This window comes from Aethalodelphis obliquidens, unplaced genomic scaffold (assembly GCF_003676395.1).
Source record: "Aethalodelphis obliquidens isolate GAN/ISIS:26980383/991018 unplaced genomic scaffold, ASM367639v1 scaffold6, whole genome shotgun sequence".
Taxonomy (NCBI): Eukaryota; Metazoa; Chordata; class Mammalia; order Artiodactyla; family Delphinidae; genus Aethalodelphis; species Aethalodelphis obliquidens.
The window spans coordinates 10288719-10307599 of NW_020837950.1; the positions used below are offsets into that span (position 1 = coordinate 10288719).

Below are 18881 nucleotides of genomic sequence, written 5' to 3' on the forward strand. Positions count from 1 at the left end.
CTGCTGCACAGCAAATTGACTCAGTTATACATATATATTCTTTTCCATTACGGTTTATCACAGGATACTAAATATAGTTCCCTGTGCTATCCAGTAGGACCTTGTTGTTTATCCATCCTATATATAATAGTTTGCATCTGCTAATCCCAAACTCCCAATCCTTCTCTCTCCCACCCCTCCTGCTCCTTGGCAACCACAAGTCTGTTCTCTACGTCTGTGAATCTGTTTCTGTTTCGTAGATATGTTCATTTGTTAGACAAAACTGTTTTTTTCAGTTTGCCATAGTCTATACCACTCTCTTAATACTGTCCTCTTCTGGTCCTCATTTACAATACCTAGCTGGTCCCTCCAGTCATTTGAGTTTGTAACCCCTGACTTAGATAATGCCAAAGGATGGGGAGAGATCCTTTGTGGTCCAGATTCAGACCTTAAAAAGGAGTCCTTAGGTCTTGAAGAAAGTCAATGGAAGAAAAGCTAGTTCAACATTATCCCAGGTAAAATGTTCTTCTTTTAATAAAGACATTCTTCATAGATAACATGTTAGAATAACAATCTTTTCTTTGTTTTGAAATGCATTGTAGTTGAATAAACTTTCACTTAAATAACAATGGATATATTAAATTACTCCAATAGTTGCTAAAATTCTCTTACAAAAGGCAAAGAATTCACTTTTATATGGAAACAGCAGCAACTACTAACTGCATACCAAACTTTGCAAAAAAAGAAGCAGAATACAACTTGCAGTAGCAATTAGAATATTGCGTCTTAAAATGATGGAAACTTTCAAGGAATTTGATTGCTATTGCGACCACCTACAAATTTGAGACACAGTGCCAGGCAAGATACATGTGTATTTTGCTGATACAGTATCAGCAGGATGCCACTTTTTCAAAGGATATTCCCAGATTCAACAATGGAGAGAAAGGTCCTCAGTGAACAGACTGTATGTATACAGTGAGAGGGAGCATTGGGTCAGCACTGGAAAAAGTGGCAGAATACAGCGGCTTTAAAGGGTTTGACGTGGTTTTCTCTAGCCAGTACTGGAAGTAAACCATCATTTGGTTGTTTTAGACAATTTCCTCTGGTATTTGCATGGTCTCTCCTGGTCATTGTGATTCTCATCTCAAGGAGTTTGAATCCTTCAGTGGCAGGCAATTCCTTGGTGACTCCTACAGTCAGCTGGTAAGTTTGATTTGCCTTAAATAGCTGACCTCAAGATGCATCAATATACATATGCAAATACGCATCATTGCTATCAACTGACCCTGTAACTCTGGACCAAAAGCTGCAAGACAGAGACAGCCTGATTCTCTCTTCCCCAAGTAAGAAAACTGGCCCCCCCACCCCTCAAAAAAAATCAATGAAATACAAAGTTGATTTGAGTATTTTATTTATAAATGTACATTTACTATAAAAGCTGTTGCATTTTAGACAACTTTTTTATGTTTATTTTTTACTATTTCTCAGAGGCATTTTAGAATAAATATTTTAAATGAAGGTTAGTGTAACTGATATAGAACATTGGCCCACCCAGAACAGTAACATCTTTTGGACGGACTCACATATGAGGTGGATCATTTCAGCCTGTTAAGTCTTACACTGTGTATAGATAACTATAATATGTATTGCATTAGTAACACTACACGGAACGAATGAACACATGTCATGAAAGTTTGCAAGTGAAAAACAAAGAGTTACCCATTTTTTTTCCTTAAGAAAGAGAAGGGACAAGCTTTTGAAGTATAAGAAAAAAAAAAAAAGATATACTTCCTCAGGAACAATAAATCACTCACTTGCCTCATCTGTTTTTTAAACAAACACATTTACATTGTAGCTCAACAGAGCAGAGCACTTTTTTTTTTCCTGGGATCTCAAAGATTATTTGAAAAGAAATAGATCATACTCATTATGCTGCATTGGAAAAAACAAGATCTAGTCTGCCCGAGCTGCCATGTAACAGACTCCAAATGAAATATAAATCAAATATAAATAGAAACAGTTGGCAATTAGAATTTAGAAAATGTTGGAGATTATTCTGTGCTGGTGACTATTGTTCATTATGGAAAAGCACATTTCGCAGTTGGAGACGGGGCTTTAGTTTTCTTGATTCTAGCTTCAATACAATGTACAATGAGTCTCACTAAGAAATATGTATAAATGAGTTTGTGAAACCAGAAGAGAATGTGCAATATTCATAGAATCCTTACAGAACAGATGGAGTTCCACATGTAAAAAGTATTCTAGAAAAATCGGTTATGAAGAATCATATTGTACATGTTTGTGCATTACTGGTGGTAAAGTACTCTGCTAGGATCATGCAAAGTGTAAACATCCACATTATCAAAATATTTAATAAAACATGCAGGTGGTTAATCAAAATATTGGACTTAATCTGTACATGTTCAAAACGTACTTTTTTTTAGTTTTTCTATTTTTCTTTTTCTTTTTTTAAATTTTTTTCCTCCCGTAAAACAGCGAACACCTCCACGAGAAGTCTTGAGAACTTGGAGGGGACTTCATCTCTCTTCAATGTACTGCATCCTTAATTCATCACTGACTATGTGTAACAGCTTTGCATTTTCTAAGGCACAATTTTAAATGAGATGATGTGTAAATTTCAATCTAACAACAGCTCATCCAAATGACAAAATGGTCAAGATACCTCCAGTGGCTGAGGAAATTTCTGTACTTACATGGAACCCGCATGCAGAGAACCGTCTAGCATGTAAATAAATAATTGCTAGTCATATTCAATAAGACACAGAAAAAAAATTATTGCTTACATAACAGAAAAACATCTACTTGATTTCTTTTTATGACTACATTAACCTATTAGGAGTATATCCGGAGTCTACATTCACAAAATGTCATCTGTCATCATCACTTATTTGCCATCATTTTAAGGCAGAATAAATAGTCCCCCTTTCCCCAGTCTTAAAGAAAACTGCCTGGAGATCTAAAATGTGATGCTTTTTAGTAACTTGATTCCTTTCTTGGCCAGATGAAATTCATCACACAGGGCAAAAAATAAACCAGCTCTCCGCAAGAGTTTCTCGCTAAACTTCTCCATGAGCAAGGTCCAGTATTCTTGGTAGTAAAGAGAGTTGGTGATGTAGGGCGTGAGGAGAGCAGGTAGGTATCCAGGAGGGTGGACAGGGCACGATGTGAACAGTAGGTTCTTGTCGATCACGTGCTAGTGGCTTCTCACATCATATGTCATTCAGATTCTATTAAGATGGACTTAATGCTTTACTTTAGCCACCTGGGCTTCAGACCCCCAAGGAGAACTTGCAGGCAAGGGTGAGTGGTGGTCACACCTAATGATGGGCTGATCTCAGTGAGAGCTTCCATATGTCCCACACTGAGCCTCTTATTGAATCTAGAGCCTGAAGAGAAGCAAGCAACAAAGCCCTCCTGGCTATCATTGACTCACCACTCTTTGGAAGATTAAACTTCCTCACAGATTTTGGTAATGATGACTGAATTATGTCCCTCTGGTTTCTTCCTACCCTTGGGCAATGTCCCAGAGTGTAAGCCTAGCCCATATAGCAAGGGTTCTCTCTATGTGATGGGTCAGCCTACAGCAATGGCATAACTTCCAAAGGACACAGAATCTAACACTAACGGTGCAATAATTTATTGGTATGACTTCCACCTCAAAAAGTAAGTAACACAAATGTTTCAGGATTACAGTATATATTATCAGACTAGCATCTTTGCATTAAAAACAAGTTATAACTCAGAGCTAGATGGTCTGATTTTTAGTTTCTGAAATGCATTAACTGTATGCTCCTGTCTCAGAAGACCACATGTCTCAAATTGGCATGTCCTGCATTTTCTGCAGCTCAATTCTGTAAACACAAAGTTTTTAATTCCTAGAAATGCTAAAAAATCCCCAGGTTTATTGCATCATTTATCTCATTAACTCCCAAAGAAGAGAATAACACATTTTAAACTGTAAGCCTGTTTGACCATGCTAAGACCTTTTTTTGGAACTATTCAATATCGTTACAATTCAATATTCTTTTGTATATACTGTGCAAATGCCAAAAAAAAAAAAAAAAAAGGAAAGCAGGAAAAACACAAACACTGTGCTACAAAACAACAGATACCATCTTTTAGAATAGCCTTTCAGAAATTAGATGAATGCTGAAGAGCCCCTGCACTTAGGGTTTTGTTAAACGATTGCCAGGGGACACCCTCAGTAAGGAAATGGTGAGTGATCCGGAAGGTTGAAAACCACGTCACAATGTTGTGGGTTGGCCAGCACCTGGGACAAAGAACACAGAGCAACATTTGGTTAAAGTAGTCAACCATTCTGGCTTCAGATGTTCAAACATTTCCAAAATTAGCAATACCCTTTGCCGAAGTCTCTTCCCTCCAGGGAGGGGAAACTTGTCCCACTATGCTACTCAAAGTGTGGTCCAGGGACCAGCCATACTGGCATCACCTGGAGCTTGTTAGAAATGCAGACTTTCGAGCCCCGTCCCAGAACTGAACAAGGTGATTCATGTGCCCTGTCAAGTTTGGTTGAATTCAGTCCTCTGGATTTCACCCTAAAACAAATGATCTCCACCAAGTTTTCTACCTTGTCTTCTGGGGCAAATAAGCAAGAAAATAATCTCTCTTCTTTCAGTTTCTCTAGGTTGTGGTTTCTCTAAGAATAAATACATTGCAAGAGGAGGAATCTGACATATGATCTAGATATAAGGATTGTTAGATTTAGCAAATAAAATACAGAACATCCAACAAAATTTGAATTTTAGATAAACAACAGATACATTTTTTAGTATACATCCCATGGGATATTTGGGATATACTTGTGCTACATCCTGAGCAGGTGATGTTTGGGACACACATACTAAAAAAAATTCACTGTTATCTGAAATTCAAAAACATTTAACGGGGCATCTTGTATTTTATCTGGCAAACCTATCTAGGAAGGATGGTTTGGGTCCCATATTTCCTGCTGAAGCCTTCACAAAGTTTCTCCTTCATTTTAGGCACTAGAGTTGTGATGAGGCAATCGCAATATTGGAAAAGACCCCAGGGATTTTGCGTTAAATGCATATCACAAGAGTGAATGATGGAACAGACACAAAGACGTGGTCATCTAACACCCAAGCACAAATGGTACCAGTTAAACATGTGATGGCTTGATCCATGACAGGTAATTTGTTTTGCACTTCTATTTCCATTTACATACGAACTTAAAAACGGTTTACATTGCTTTTAGGAATTGCATTTTAATATGCCGCTATGCTCTTTTTCCCCTCCAAGAGAAAAATTTCATTTAAATGTGGCTACTTACTTAAAGAAAATAGGCTTATATATTCAGGTTTTATTATTCTACACAATGAAATTATTTTGTTTCACTTAGAATGCTTATGATGTAAACCACCCCTCACATCTATCCTTCTCCCCTCTTCTCAACTTAGATCAAAAGAAAAAAAAAAGAAAAAAACAATTTTAGCCATTTTTCCCATTCTGACTCTTTTATGCATTTGGGGTATATTCAACCGATTCAAGTGTATTTCTCTAGCCAATTATTAGCCTTTCCATCTATTCACTCTGAAGATATAGTTTTTCCTTATGACACCAAGAAAAATGAGCAGTATTCTCAGATGTACTGGTCATTCTCCCTGTCATGTGTTGACTTAATTAAAGTTTAGCCTAAAATGATATTAACATTTATCTGGAAAAATAAACATGAGAGTTAGGAAAACTCGGAAAAAATAATTGGAGAGAAGGTAGACATTCTCTGCTTCAATATTGAAACATAATATAAAGCTATAATAATTAAACCTGATACTAGAGAATAAATAGGTTAATAAAACATAATAAAATATCCAGAAGAAGACCCAAATATATATGGGAACTTAGTTTAAGAGAAAGCTGGTATTTCAAATTAACAAGAAAAAATGGGATTATTCATTAAGTTATAGACATACAATTGGCTAATTGGAAAAAAAATAAAGCTAGTATTTATCTTATTTCTTGTCCCCAAATACATTTCTGATTATCACATGTTTACATGCCAAAAAAACCCAGAAAATAATTCTAGGAGAAATCTCAGCTCAATTTATTTATACCCTTGGAATAGTGAGAGTTTTTCTAAGGAGGACACAAAACCCCGAATCCAAAAAGGAAAAAAAGAGATATGTTTAACTATTTAAAATGAAAACCTTTTCTATGAAAAAAAAATCACAAAGTAGAAAGACCAATGATAACTGCCCAAAGCAGCAAATATAAAATAAAGGGAAATTTTCCTTAATTTACAAAGAACTCGTAAAAATCAACTGCCAATAGAACAATGGGCAAAAGATAAAGAAATATAAATGTCAATAGACAAAGAAATATAAATGGTGAACAAACATATGAAAAGATGTTTAAACTCATTTATAGTTAAAGACTACAGATCAAAGCAAAGAGGTTTTTTTTTTCTTTTTTTTTTTCCTCCCCACTTAGCAGAGTGGAAATTTTAAAAGTTTGATGATATCCAGAGCTGACATAGGCATGGAGAGAGAAAGAGGCTCTCTTATATACTTTGCAGGGAGCATACACTTTTCTGGAAGATAATTAGGCAAGTTGCCTGAAAATTTAAAAAGCACATGCCTTTTTATTCAGCAGTACCACTGCTCAGAAGCTACCCTGTGAAAATGCTTTCAAATGTTCATCAAGACATACATACAAGGATGTTCACTGGAGCATTTAAAAAATAATAATAAAAAACTAGAAATAACTGGAGCACTCATTCATAGAGCATTAGTTTTAAATTATGGTTAAGTCCACACAATGGGATTGTATGCAGTTATTAAAGAGCCATTAAAAAGAACGAGGAGAAAGAAAATGCTATATGGAAAAATTCCCAAGATATATCATTAGGTGAAAAACAACAGCAACAAAAACTAAGTACCACTGTGGCTATGTCATTACCTTTGTGAAATAAGAACCAATACAGGTAGATGTGTCACACACATATGCATCTGTGTGTGTGTGTGTGCGCACGCATGTGCGTGTATACAAACATACATTCTGCCCCTCTCCCCAAGAACTTATTAGAAAGTGATTACGTGGTTAAGGTTGAAGAGGTTCACTTTTAATTTGGTATCTTTCTAAACAATCTAATTTTTCTAACCTTTTACTACTTATGACTTCTATTTATTTATTCTTTTGAATATTGATATTGGTTATCTAGACAGAGAGATAATGAGCCTTTTTGCTTTCTTCTTAGTACCTTAGTATTCTAAAAAACATCCTAGTAAAATATCGCATCAAAAACATTAAAGAAAAAACCATATCTTTAATCTACCTCCAATCACCTTATTTTTCATCTTACAGGACAATTACAGGAACTCTATGGTTCTTGTCTTTAGATTTGGAATCAAAAGCAGTTAGTGGCCTTTATATTTGTATACACAACAGAAAAATTGCTGGCCTAGATCTGAAAAGCTAATTTCCAAAGAAATGACAACGAAACACCCAGCTTCTCAATTAAGATGAAAATCTGGATGAAAGCAGGTCACTGTTATCCAGAGGTGAGTTCAGGTTTGTTCTCTGCTGGCATTCTTCAAGCACTTCAAATTATGAAAGAAATTCAGATTTACAGCACTTTTCAAATCTGGTTCAAGAGGCCATCAACCTAACAGCGCCCTCTTCTGGTTCCATGACTCACATTCAGCAGGTCATTGAGGTTACAGGGAAAACTCCAATTTATGTTAGATGATAGGAAAAAAAATCACTTTGAATCCTGAGACAAAAGGGGTTAGTTTTCCTTTTTAATGACTAATAAGAACGTTCTATATAAAAAAATAAGTAAAATAAAATTCAAAAATTAAATAAAGAGAAGAGCATTGGCACAAGAAGAGAAAATCAAAGAATATTCTTCTTCAAAAGTAAAAAAAAAAGAAAAAGAAAAAGAGGAAGCTCCCAATTTCTCCTAACATTATCATTTTTTTTAATTTGCCAAAAATGTTGGGTACATGTATATCTATAACTGATTCACTTTGCTGTACACCTGAAACTAACACAACATTGTAAATCAACTATACTCCAATAAATTAAAAATAAATAAATAAATAAAATAGATAGCTAGTGCAAAGCAGCCACATAGCACAGGGAGATCAGCTCGGTGCTTTGTGACCATCTAGAGGGGTGGGATAGGGCGGGCGGGAGGGATAAAGAAGAAAAAACCCAAACAAAAAACCAAAACAAACAAATACAAATATAGTTTAAGTAAAATATAATTATTATATATTATACATGTATATATATATTTGTATATACCTGTATATATATTTATGGTGTATATATGGTATACTATTATCCCATATTTTATATGTATAATACATAGTATAAAAATTAATATCAATATTTTGTATATAAAATACATATAAAATAGTCCAGGTTGATGGCAGCAGCTCTAAGTTGGAACCGTTTTGACCTCAAGTCAAATGTTTATCATAGATCAAAACCACCTGGGTTTAATTTTTACTTCCCATCATTTTGTTAAAATAGGCATATATTTCTCTGAATTTACAAAATCTATAGCAATAAAACAACTTAATTTCAATTTTCACTCTTAAAATCTTCAGTCTTGCAGATTTAGAAACCTACATGAAAAGACTGTAAAAATGCCACTTCAGGGCTTCCTTGGTGGCGCAGTGGTTGAGAGTCCGCCTGCCGATGCAGGGGACACGGGTTCGTGCCCCGGTCCGGGAAGATCCCACATGACGCAGAGCGGCTGGGCCCGTGAGACATGGCCGCTGAGCCTGCGCATCCGGAGCCTGTGCTCCGCAACGGGAGAGGCCACAACAGTGAGAGGCCCGCGTACCATAAAAACAAACAAACAAACAAAAAAAACAGCAACAAAAATGCCACTTCACTTACTTTGAGAAATAATAAAAAATTCTTGAATTTCAAATACCAGATCTTCGCTCATATTTTTTTTTTAAAAAGAGTTTTTGACTGACGAATTTGCATAGAAGAATTACCTGCTGTCTAGGTCATGCACCAGAAGGATTATACTTAGGATGGAGAGTGAGGAAGGATTCAGAGGCTAGCCACTGGCTAGTTTCAGATTTTATAAACAGCAGCTGGGCAACAGCACCCCCTGGTGGTCCCCCCCAAATAACATTAACTTTCTGTGGCAGGAGACCCAGACATGAGATGCCAGGGCAGGCTCCTCAAGGGGGCTTCTCTGATTAGTATGTACTAAGGTATTTTGGAGGGGGCAGGGATTCACAGAGAAGTAGAACACACCATTTGTCTCTCAAAGAATTTTCAGTTTAGTTGGGAACAAGCCCACATTATGCCATGAATGTAGATATTGAGGAGTTGGTGCTTGTGTTGATGAGCAGTGGAGAGCTCTTCTTCATATGTGAAACACCCTCCAAATGCGACTGGTCTTCTAAAGAGATGCCTCAACAAATAGATAGTTTCAGACTTTATAGCATCCCTGCATCTCACTGAAATCTCTATGGTGAGCTCAGGCAATGTCTCAAACTTGGTTTACATTTTTACCTGCTGGCGTATTAATGCACTTCTGGATAAAAAGAATTAGTCCATGTTATAGCAGTAACTTCCAGTAAGAAACAAGTGGTAAATACGGGATTATTTCATTATCATTTCTTTTACCTGGATGCTAATGTATCTTTCCTTCAGTGTAGGAGTATCAACTGATGGAGAGTAGCTGAATTCCTAAGCTAGGTCTATGAAAGGCATATATGGTTGCACTCATTCATCTCAAGGTATTTCCCCTCAGGACTTACTTCTGGATCGCATGTAGCAGTCATTACAGTTTAGAAGACCATTTCGAATCCTAACATCCGTCCCACTCACTGCGTCTCCAAGCTGTCCTTTACAAATTCCACACTATTGGGTAGAAAGAACAGAAGGTTATAAGGTGCGTAAGGAATTGTTTCCTTATAATGTTTAGTTATTGTTCACATGAATAGTACAGTAATCACTTCTCCAACCTCCACATTTGTTGAATATCTACTATGTATTCGATGCTGCACCACGACTTGACTTCCAGCAACAATATACTTTCAGCATTTTATCCTAACTCCTGGCATTTTTCAGAGAAGGACACCAGTTCAGAGAAGTTAGCTGACTCGTCCAAGGTTGTGAAGTTGGTAAGTGGTATCAGGTTGATCCCAAAGCCTATGCACACCAATTCTCAATCAAGATGGAAGAACCGTTTTAAACAAGTTAAATCCTAGTGGTTTTAAATAAACACATGGCCAAGGAATGATCAATATATATTGAAACTTGTCTCTGAATAATCTTCAAATGCTTTTTAGCGTTGTTGGTAAGTTCTACCCGACCAGAATGACTGGGAAATAGCTATTCCACTTTATGTTTCCACGTTAAAGGCAGTGATACCAAGTCAGCCTGAGAGCAGAAAGAGACTGTGGGGTACACTGTACTGGCTGAATCAGAGAACATGCCAGCCTACTGCAGGGGGATCTTGACCCAGCCCAGGAAACAAGGGCCAGCCCCAGACTGATGCTCTAAGGCCATCTCAGGTAGAGGGAGGTTTCATCCAAATTATGTTACAAGCTGCATCTACACAGAAGGGTAGGGGATAAATTTAAGCGGTGATGTACCTTAAAGCATCAGGCCAGCTCCAGGAAGTGAGTGACTAGAGAGAATAAAGGCCTTGACAGCTAAGAAGACAAGTCCCCTATCTGCTGAGAATCTGCAAAGACTCGTAGCCACCTTGATTATTCTGAGTTCTGGTAACGTTTCTGAGAATAAACTGTGGTGTTGGAACATATTATCTTGGCATTAGTATGAATTTTTTAAAAGTATGAAGCCTCCAGGGACTTCCCTGGCAGTCCAGCGGTTAAGACTCCATGCTTCCAATGCAGGGGGCAGGGGTTCGATCCCTGGTCAGGGAACTAAGATCCCACATGACACACAGCGTGGCCAAAAAAAAAAAAAATAGCGTATAGCCTCCAAACATTCCCAGACAATTTAGGATATACATTACCTATGTCAATTTTACAATAAGAATATTGATAAATGGAGTCTAATTAAGTATCCATATTGCATTTTGTCCATCAGTTTTGCTTTCCAGTGATTACTGACATTATTAAATTAATAACTTTGGGACAACCTCACTCACTTTCTCTTAGCTTATAGGTAAAGTAGAAGTTATTTTAAACCCATGCAAGTTTACTTTATAGCTGAGGGGGCTACTAATGAGAAACGGGACAAATCCAAGAAGGACACAGAAAGCATGTTAGGGTTATAAAGAGAAAGAAATGATTCTTTTTCAGAGATAGAGTTTGGCTTCAAAATTATATATTATCTGAAACATGTCCATGGGTGAAAAAAGGAAATGCTGATATAGTCTGACCTGTAAATATTATAATAAATCAGGCATAAGTGGTTCGTTCACCTGCTTGTTGGCAGGAGATTTGGGACTAGAATTTAGTCCTCCTCATTTTCAGTTATTTATTAATTCATTCATCTAAAAATATTTATTGATACCATCTTCACTGGGTGCAGAGGATATAGTGGTGAGCCAGACAGACGTGGTGCCTGCCCTTACGGAGCTTGTAGAGAGCAGATGATAATTAAACAATTCAATAGTGAGTGATAAGGACCACGAAAGGTTCTATAAGGACCTGTAACAAAGGCAACTTGACTTAGTGTGGTAAGCAGGTCAGCTTCTCCAAGGAAGTGATATTCAGTCTGTGGCTGCAGACATACTCGTTTGGAGACCTACAAGTTAGCAACTAGCTGTAACCACTTAATTGACAATCTTCCATTAAGTCAAAGACCCAAAATCTTTGAATTGAGTCTCAAGAGTTTGAGAAGCATCAAAGATGTGACATTCCAAATAAATCCATCTGGCCTTAAAAGATTCAGAAGCATCATCGTCCTCCAGGGTGGCTTTCTCAGCTTCCTGCTAAAGTATATGCTCTTTAGCAACGAAAAATGGTTTTATAAAGACACGTTGCACAAATCTGTTTTGCCTCCTCTAACCCGACATCCCAGAGGGATGTGTGATAGTTTCATCCTGAAGGATGGACTCCACGCACACTTCTGTACAACCTAGAGTCAGGGGGCCCTCACAAGCAAAGGCTGTCAGGATTTCCAGGAGGCAGTCACTCAGCACAGAACGAGGCCAAAAGACATTATGAGACTGTACTTAGGCAGAAGAGAGATGAATACATACCCTAAAGCACTGGATGTGAAAATAGAGATTGAGGGTCTCGATGATCATTGCAGCTCCTTTACCCAATGGAAGCCCACACGAAGAGCACAGCTTCTTCCCACTTATAGACCTAAGTTGCAAAATATATGTCATAATAAAATGTTCCGTTTAGAATCATTGGTCAAACACACTAATATGGAGCCTCACGCAAAAAAAAAAAATAAATAAGTAAAACATGAGTTTTAAAAATGTTTTTACCGTAAGTGAAACAATTACTGAACTGATAATGAGTAGGAATTAGGTATAAGATGCAGACAATTGATAGATTAAATACAATAGGCCTCCACTGTGGCATGGAATTCTGTGTGTGTGTGTGTGTGTGTGTGCGTGTAGGTGTGTGTGTTAGTTGTTATAAAAAGTTTGCGTTGTAGTCTATTCAACCACAGTGATCAGATGCCTTGAGATGATTTAATGTATTTATCATATGTTTTCTTACGTCCTAAAAGACAGTCAAGTTTAGCTTTATTAAGGTTTTAATGTTGTGTTAAATTTTTCTATAATTGGTTCATTGGCCCACTAGGGCATTTCTTTTTACTTATTAAAATTTTTTGTTGTTGTTGTTTAAAAATAAAGAGGAAATTGTGATACAGCCTAACAGGTATCAGGCAGATGTGGGATCAAATCCCTGCTCTGATACCAAGTTCTGTGATCCGGTATGAAGAACTCACATTGGGTTTCCAATCCACCTGGCTCAGACAGGATGGCTGTGCTCTAAGGCAGCTTTCCCTCAGCTAAGATCGGATTGCAATGATGCCGATTGTCGGGAAAGCTCTTGGAATTACACAAGAAATTTTAAAATATGCAATATCATTTGGAAGCAAAGAGAGGGACAGAAGAAACAGAAAGACAAGAGAAAAAAGGAAGAGTTGCCCTTAGCAAACTCTATTTATTAGGATTTCCCTCTTATCCAGTAGTTAAATGAAATTTCTAAATCAAAGAAAACCTTGGAGTACTCAGTCATTTGTCTCTCCAGGGAATGGGAGCTCAGGCAGCTTTTAAGAATATCATGGGGCCTAATTAATGTCCAGAAGCAATCATTAGAGAGCTCGAGTAGAGTAAAAGGGAGGATGAAGTTTCATTTCTCAGCGCCCGCCTGGTTCACTGTAAGAGCCATCAGCGGATCCTGCCTAGAAGGTCTGAGCCGTCTTGGAGGGAAAGGCGCCGACTTAGGAGCCCGGCAATTGTCTGGTGGATTTTCTTATTAGATTGCAGGTTCTGCACAATGTAATTAAAGCCCTATGGCCACAGCCGTGCCAACGTCACACACTTGGCTCTTTCGACTGTGGGCTGATAAAATCTTTAGGCAGATGGGGATGTGTTCTTTCCTCCCGCCTATGTGTGTGTGTAGGAAGAGACACGGATGGACAAATCCCTCGCAATCCTCGGGCAAGCACTGATTTGGTTGCGATGTGCTCAGCAGGCTCTAGCCCAAACAAAGCAGCCTCAGAAAGGCTTGCTGACCTCTTGTACCTGTTTGGTGACTGGCCAGGAGGGGTGGAGGAGCAGGGGGACAAGTGCCCAGCCTGGAAGTTCTCGCGAGGGCTTTTCCTGTAACATGGGAAAGGAGCCAAACATCACGTCAAGTAAGGAGAAGTCCAATCCCACAAGGAAAGGCTTTTTAGACAAGGAAAAAAAACACCCCACTTCCTTGGCAACCAAATAAAAGACCACAGTGTGTCCTAGGGGTCACTTTTTTTTTTTTTACAAAGGACAAAAAAATTTCCATCTAGTAGACGGTACAGACATTGGATGTCTGATATCAAAACCAGGCTGGCATTGTTGAATGGAAAGACAGAATAGTTTTCTATTCTTTATTTTGGTCAGGCTCTTTGCTAGTTAAAGTTGCACTCCAAGTTAGATATAAAAATTACGGACAGGGTGGGAGGGGAGAGATGAACAGGGGTGTAGGGAAAAGTTCTTAAAGAGAGCCCAGAAATAAAGGGCAGCGCTTAAACGAGGTATTTTTCAGTGAGGTGCCTTCCACCCCTATTCATAAATTCGTTACATGATTAGGGATGATGTTCAAAACATCTAACGACTGCTATGTGATTGGGCATCTACAAAGCAGAATGGTTCCCAGCCAGAAGCCCCCAGAATGGTTTTACGGGTGCTGTTGGTTACACGTGAGCCCTGCCTGTGATTAAGCTGTCAGTTCCGGGCTCTTGATTTTAAAACTTAATTTCAGGGGCTTCTCTGGTGGTGCAGTGGTTGAGAGTCCGCCTGCCGATGCAGGGGACACGGGTTCGTGCCCCAGTCCGGGAGGATCCCACATGCTGCGGAGCAGCTGGGCCCGTGAGCCATGGCCACTGAGCCTGTGTGTCCGGAGCCTGTGCTCCCCAACGGGAGAGGCCACAACAGTGAGAGGCCCGCGTAATGCAAAAAAAAAAAAAAAAGGTAATTTCACTGGTAAAGAAAGGGACAGAAAAGAACAAGGAAAAGAGAAATGCCAGCATAGACATGAACAGAGCGTGAGGCCATCTGTCTTGTAACTGCTTTCAGAATAACTCCCTGAGCCCCTGCCCCCGCAAACCTCCCTCCTCAGACAGAGCTTGTCTTCTCCAAAATATCAGCTTTTCATGGAATATCCTAAAGTATAAGGACCATCACCTTGAAAAATGGTTGAAAATCACCACAATGATCAATAAAAATAACGACTCCTTCTATGTGATTTTAACCTTCTATTAATTCTCCATGTCATCTAGACATAGAGAAATGAAATTGGATAGACATAAGAGAAAAGGGGGAAATGGTTCAAAAGTGTACTGAGAAAAAATGTAACAAGAAAAATAAGATAAAAGGATGAACTTATAAAACAAGTTATCATCATCATCACCATCACTGTCATTATCAACACCATTGTCTACAATGTATAGTACTTATTACTTGCCAGGCACAAAACCCTATGAAGTAGGCACTACTATTGTTCCCATTTTATACACGAAGAAACTGGAACAGAGAAAGATTAAGTATCTTGGTCAAAGTTCCACGCAGGCAAGTGTCAGAGTCAATATTTTGAATCCAGGTAGTCTGGCTCCAGGTAGAATGATTGGTTAAAGTATAATGAATATTATCTTTTTAAAACTGATTACAAGGAACCTCTGGCTCAAATGATCTTATCATGGAACTGTGGGTTTACTATGAATCCCTCTACCACTCATCCAGACAAGTACTTTGGATAAGTTATTTAATATCTCTGAGCCTCAATTTCCTCATCTGTAAAATGGGAACAATAACCCAATAACGTTATTGGGAGAGTTCAGTGAGTTAATATATGAAAAGAAGAGGAGAAAGATATATGTAAACCCTTCAACACGGTGCCTATTATATTGACATGTTTCAAAAATGATGCGAACTATTATTACTATAAAAAACACAATTGTTACAAAATTAGAATAGAGCCTGGGGTAGTTAGTTAAGGGGAGAGAATGATGACGAGAGGAAACATTTTTTCCTTGAAAGAACATTTGTCCATAGGCTCTGAGACAATTTAACTCACTTAAATAAACTGCTAATACAACAGACCTGCACATTCTTTCCAATGTTTAGATTTGTGGGTTAAAAACATACTTTGTTTCTTTTAAGTTGCCAAATTCAGACTAAATATTTACTTGCCAGCAAGATTGTTCCAAACTGCCATAAATATTTGTTACCTTGTCAATGACAGTCAATGGAACAAAAGCACAAAAATGCTGCTAACATCTAGCCATCTCACACTTTTTCACTTTTCCCCGTTCTTAGTCAATTAAAATAAAAAAGAAATTCCACACCCATCTTATTTGGTTACTCACTTCCGCCTTTCACTCGGAGACTCAATCTGATGATTAATGCTTTTGTCCAATGGGAGGGTTTTTGGCTTCACATCTTCTAAAATGTGCATTGGTGGGTTTGATACCTGCTGATTCTGGGATGGATCTGAGGCCAAGTAAAGAACATACACTTAGTGCTCAGTAAAGCTGCCGCCTTAGTGCTTAGTAATCACATTTCTCTAAAGTGCTAATGCCTGCTGAGGTCTCACAGTGATTTCATGGGGCCTCCGGACTGTGCTGTTTAGCATAAGCTGGAAGAGAAGCTTGCAGCCAGCAGAGGTCATATCTGTCTGGACGATGGGGTGGGGAAGGGGTCTTACAATAATTGAAACACGGGGGTTGGTTTTCTCCATTCTTACCCTGAGCTAGCTGTGGGTTCATCCCACAGGGTGAGGCCCCAGCTTCTGTATCCAGCTGGAGGTCCTGATATATTCCTTTCAATGCAGGGTTCTCAGAATGAGTCAAGACTCCTTGAGTTAAGCTGTTAAAATAACAAATATATTTCAGAACAGGAATAAAAGCAACTGAACGAAAATTATTGATCTTAGCCCTCAGGACCGATTACGATACGAAAAAAGAAATGGGGCTAAATAAATATTTATTCTTTTTATGTTAAACTAGATTTAAAATGGATTTAGAATACTGTTCAATGCTACGCATGTTCATTACCCAGCAGTTTAACAAACCATCATTTCTGATGTCCTCTCTACCTCCTTGTCCACAAAATTCTTCATTCTAAGCATTTCAGGGGGTGCCAGAACTAAATGCAATCTCCCAGATTTTCACAAGAAAGGACTTATTGTGGAAAATATTTGGGCCACATGGGGCTTTGGCAGCCTATGGTAATTCACTGGTCCTTTAGTAGCTTCTATGTGCAAAGAAAGGAGAGACGGAGGAGATTTTTTAAAGGTTTCTGGTGACAACAGGGACTGTCTGGAGAACGAGCAGTAATTCATGGAAAATGCTTATTAGCATCCTTCAAATATTCCTGACTAGTGGCTTTCATTTCAAAAACTGGAAAGTCTCTTTAAATAGTGTTAACTGGAAACAGATGAGCTGTTCCAAGGGCTCTGCAGGCTCTGGACGTGGGTCCCAAGCTCTAATATCTTACAATTCACCGAGTCTCCTAGCTGATGAGCATAGGAGAATTCTCAGTGCAAATCCCACCAGAAGAGCTCAGCTCCCACCCATCCTTTCAAATTGGCCAGTCTTTGAAAATGATACTTAGATAGCCTTTTGTGTCTTTGGGTCCCTCTGAGGAGGCTGTGTGTGTACCCAAGTGTGTATGCACACACACACATGCATGCACGCTTTCCAACATCTATCTGATATATCAGAGCCCCAAAGGCCAACATTTGTATCATAAAGAACTTGCTGGTGGCAGAGCACTGCTAGCCTCTTGGGTTTCTGCAGGTCCCTTTTAGGTCTCAGGCATGGGGTCGCATCAATAAACTCACTACAGTCCGTACCTACAACCAGATTCTGCTCCAGTCTGAGCTAGCTCTGAATGCTCCAGGAGTTTCTGGGTGTCCTGTTCTGATCTCCCATGGAACATACTGGAACCCATGGGGTAGGGGGATTACCCATGACCAACGGGTTTGTTGGCTATCCTTTATATTATCACCCAGAGTAAACATGGCTTCTCACAGGTCAGAGGACACTAATGGCAAAGTTCAGGTCCACAGTGAGTAGGACACCACGGCCTCATTTTTTTTTTCTTCTTTTAAATAAACTTTATTTCTGTGGACCAGTCTTAGAGTTATTTAAAAAAATTGCAAAGATAGTACAGAGACTTCCCATCTACCCTGTACACAGTTTCCCCTGTTGTTTTCTGTGAGTATGGTACTTTGGTTACAGTTAATGAATCAGTATTGATACAATATTTTTTTTCTTTCTTTGTTTTTAGTTTTAATATATTTTTAAATTTAAGTATAGTTGATTCACAATGCTGTGTTAATTTCTGTTTTACAGCAAAGTGTTTCAGTTTTATATATATATACATATGTATATGTATATACACACACACACACACACACACACACACATATACATTCTTTTTTAAAATATTCTTTTCCGTTATGGTTTATCATAGGTTCTCTGTGCTATACAGTAGGATCTTGTTTATCCATTCTCTATATAATAGCTTACATCTGCTAACCCCAGCTACCCACTCCATCCCTCCCCCAACCGCCTTCCCCTTGGCAACTACCAGTCTGTTCTCTATAACCACACCACAGCCCCATTTTAAACTCTATCCCTCCAGATACATTAACCATTTCAGGTGAGTGGTATTTAGGTTTGGGACTTTGAATTGACAACATGCTCCTTTGGTGATCTATACTGTCTCCCCTCATTTAAAAAAAGGTTTCACCTATTTATATTCAATAGTATAAGGACACTGACTTGAGAGCCATTAGAATGTCTTCAAGCAATAATATACGCATAATGTATTATTGGAATGATAATTTCAAAGCTGAATATGATTTGCATTAGTGATGGGTGCCCTTCCTGGGAGTGAAGGGGCACAGCCCAGCTTTGTGCATATGGATGGACAGCCTGGAACGGCTCATACCTGCCCTTTTCCTCCAGTGGATCACCTTCCTTAGTCTTAAGCAATGAGCCACTGTTATCCCCCTGGAATGGTTTCTTCTGTCTTGTCTTTTGTTCTTCCTCTCGACAGTTTTCCAAGTCCATCTTATTCTAATGGGGAAAACAAGGATAATCTTGAATATAATTTTTAAACACACTGGACAATACTCATGTTTGGCCATGGAATATCTGAAGCACTTTCTCAATCACACTGACTACAATTTAAAGAACAGTCGTTCAAATTAACTGAATAGGGC

At 38.4% G+C, this 18881-nt stretch overlaps 1 protein-coding gene across 7 annotated transcripts in view; it reads right to left on the minus strand.

Moving 5' to 3' along the window:
* Positions 1-1373: 1373 nt before the first annotated feature.
* The window catches only part of LIMCH1 (LIM and calponin homology domains 1), a 339182-nt gene continuing 321674 nt past the window's right edge, over positions 1374-18881 (minus strand). For 4 of the 7 annotated variants that reach the window (XM_027103079.1, XM_027103084.1, XM_027103085.1 and 1 more), the window contains 6 exons: positions 18608-18735; positions 16395-16516; positions 16018-16141; positions 12191-12299; positions 9771-9873; positions 1374-4270 (listed from right to left, as the gene is read on the minus strand). In XM_027103079.1, the coding sequence (XP_026958880.1) occupies positions 4245-4270; positions 9771-9873; positions 12191-12299; positions 16018-16141; positions 16395-16516; positions 18608-18735 (612 nt within the window). In that variant the 3' untranslated portion in view covers positions 1374-4244. Of the gene's footprint in view, positions 4271-9770; positions 9874-12190; positions 12300-13699; positions 13778-16017; positions 16142-16394; positions 16517-18607; positions 18736-18881 lie in introns of all 7 variants that reach the window. The other 3 variants (XM_027103080.1, XM_027103082.1, XM_027103081.1) reach the window with 1 other exon arrangement.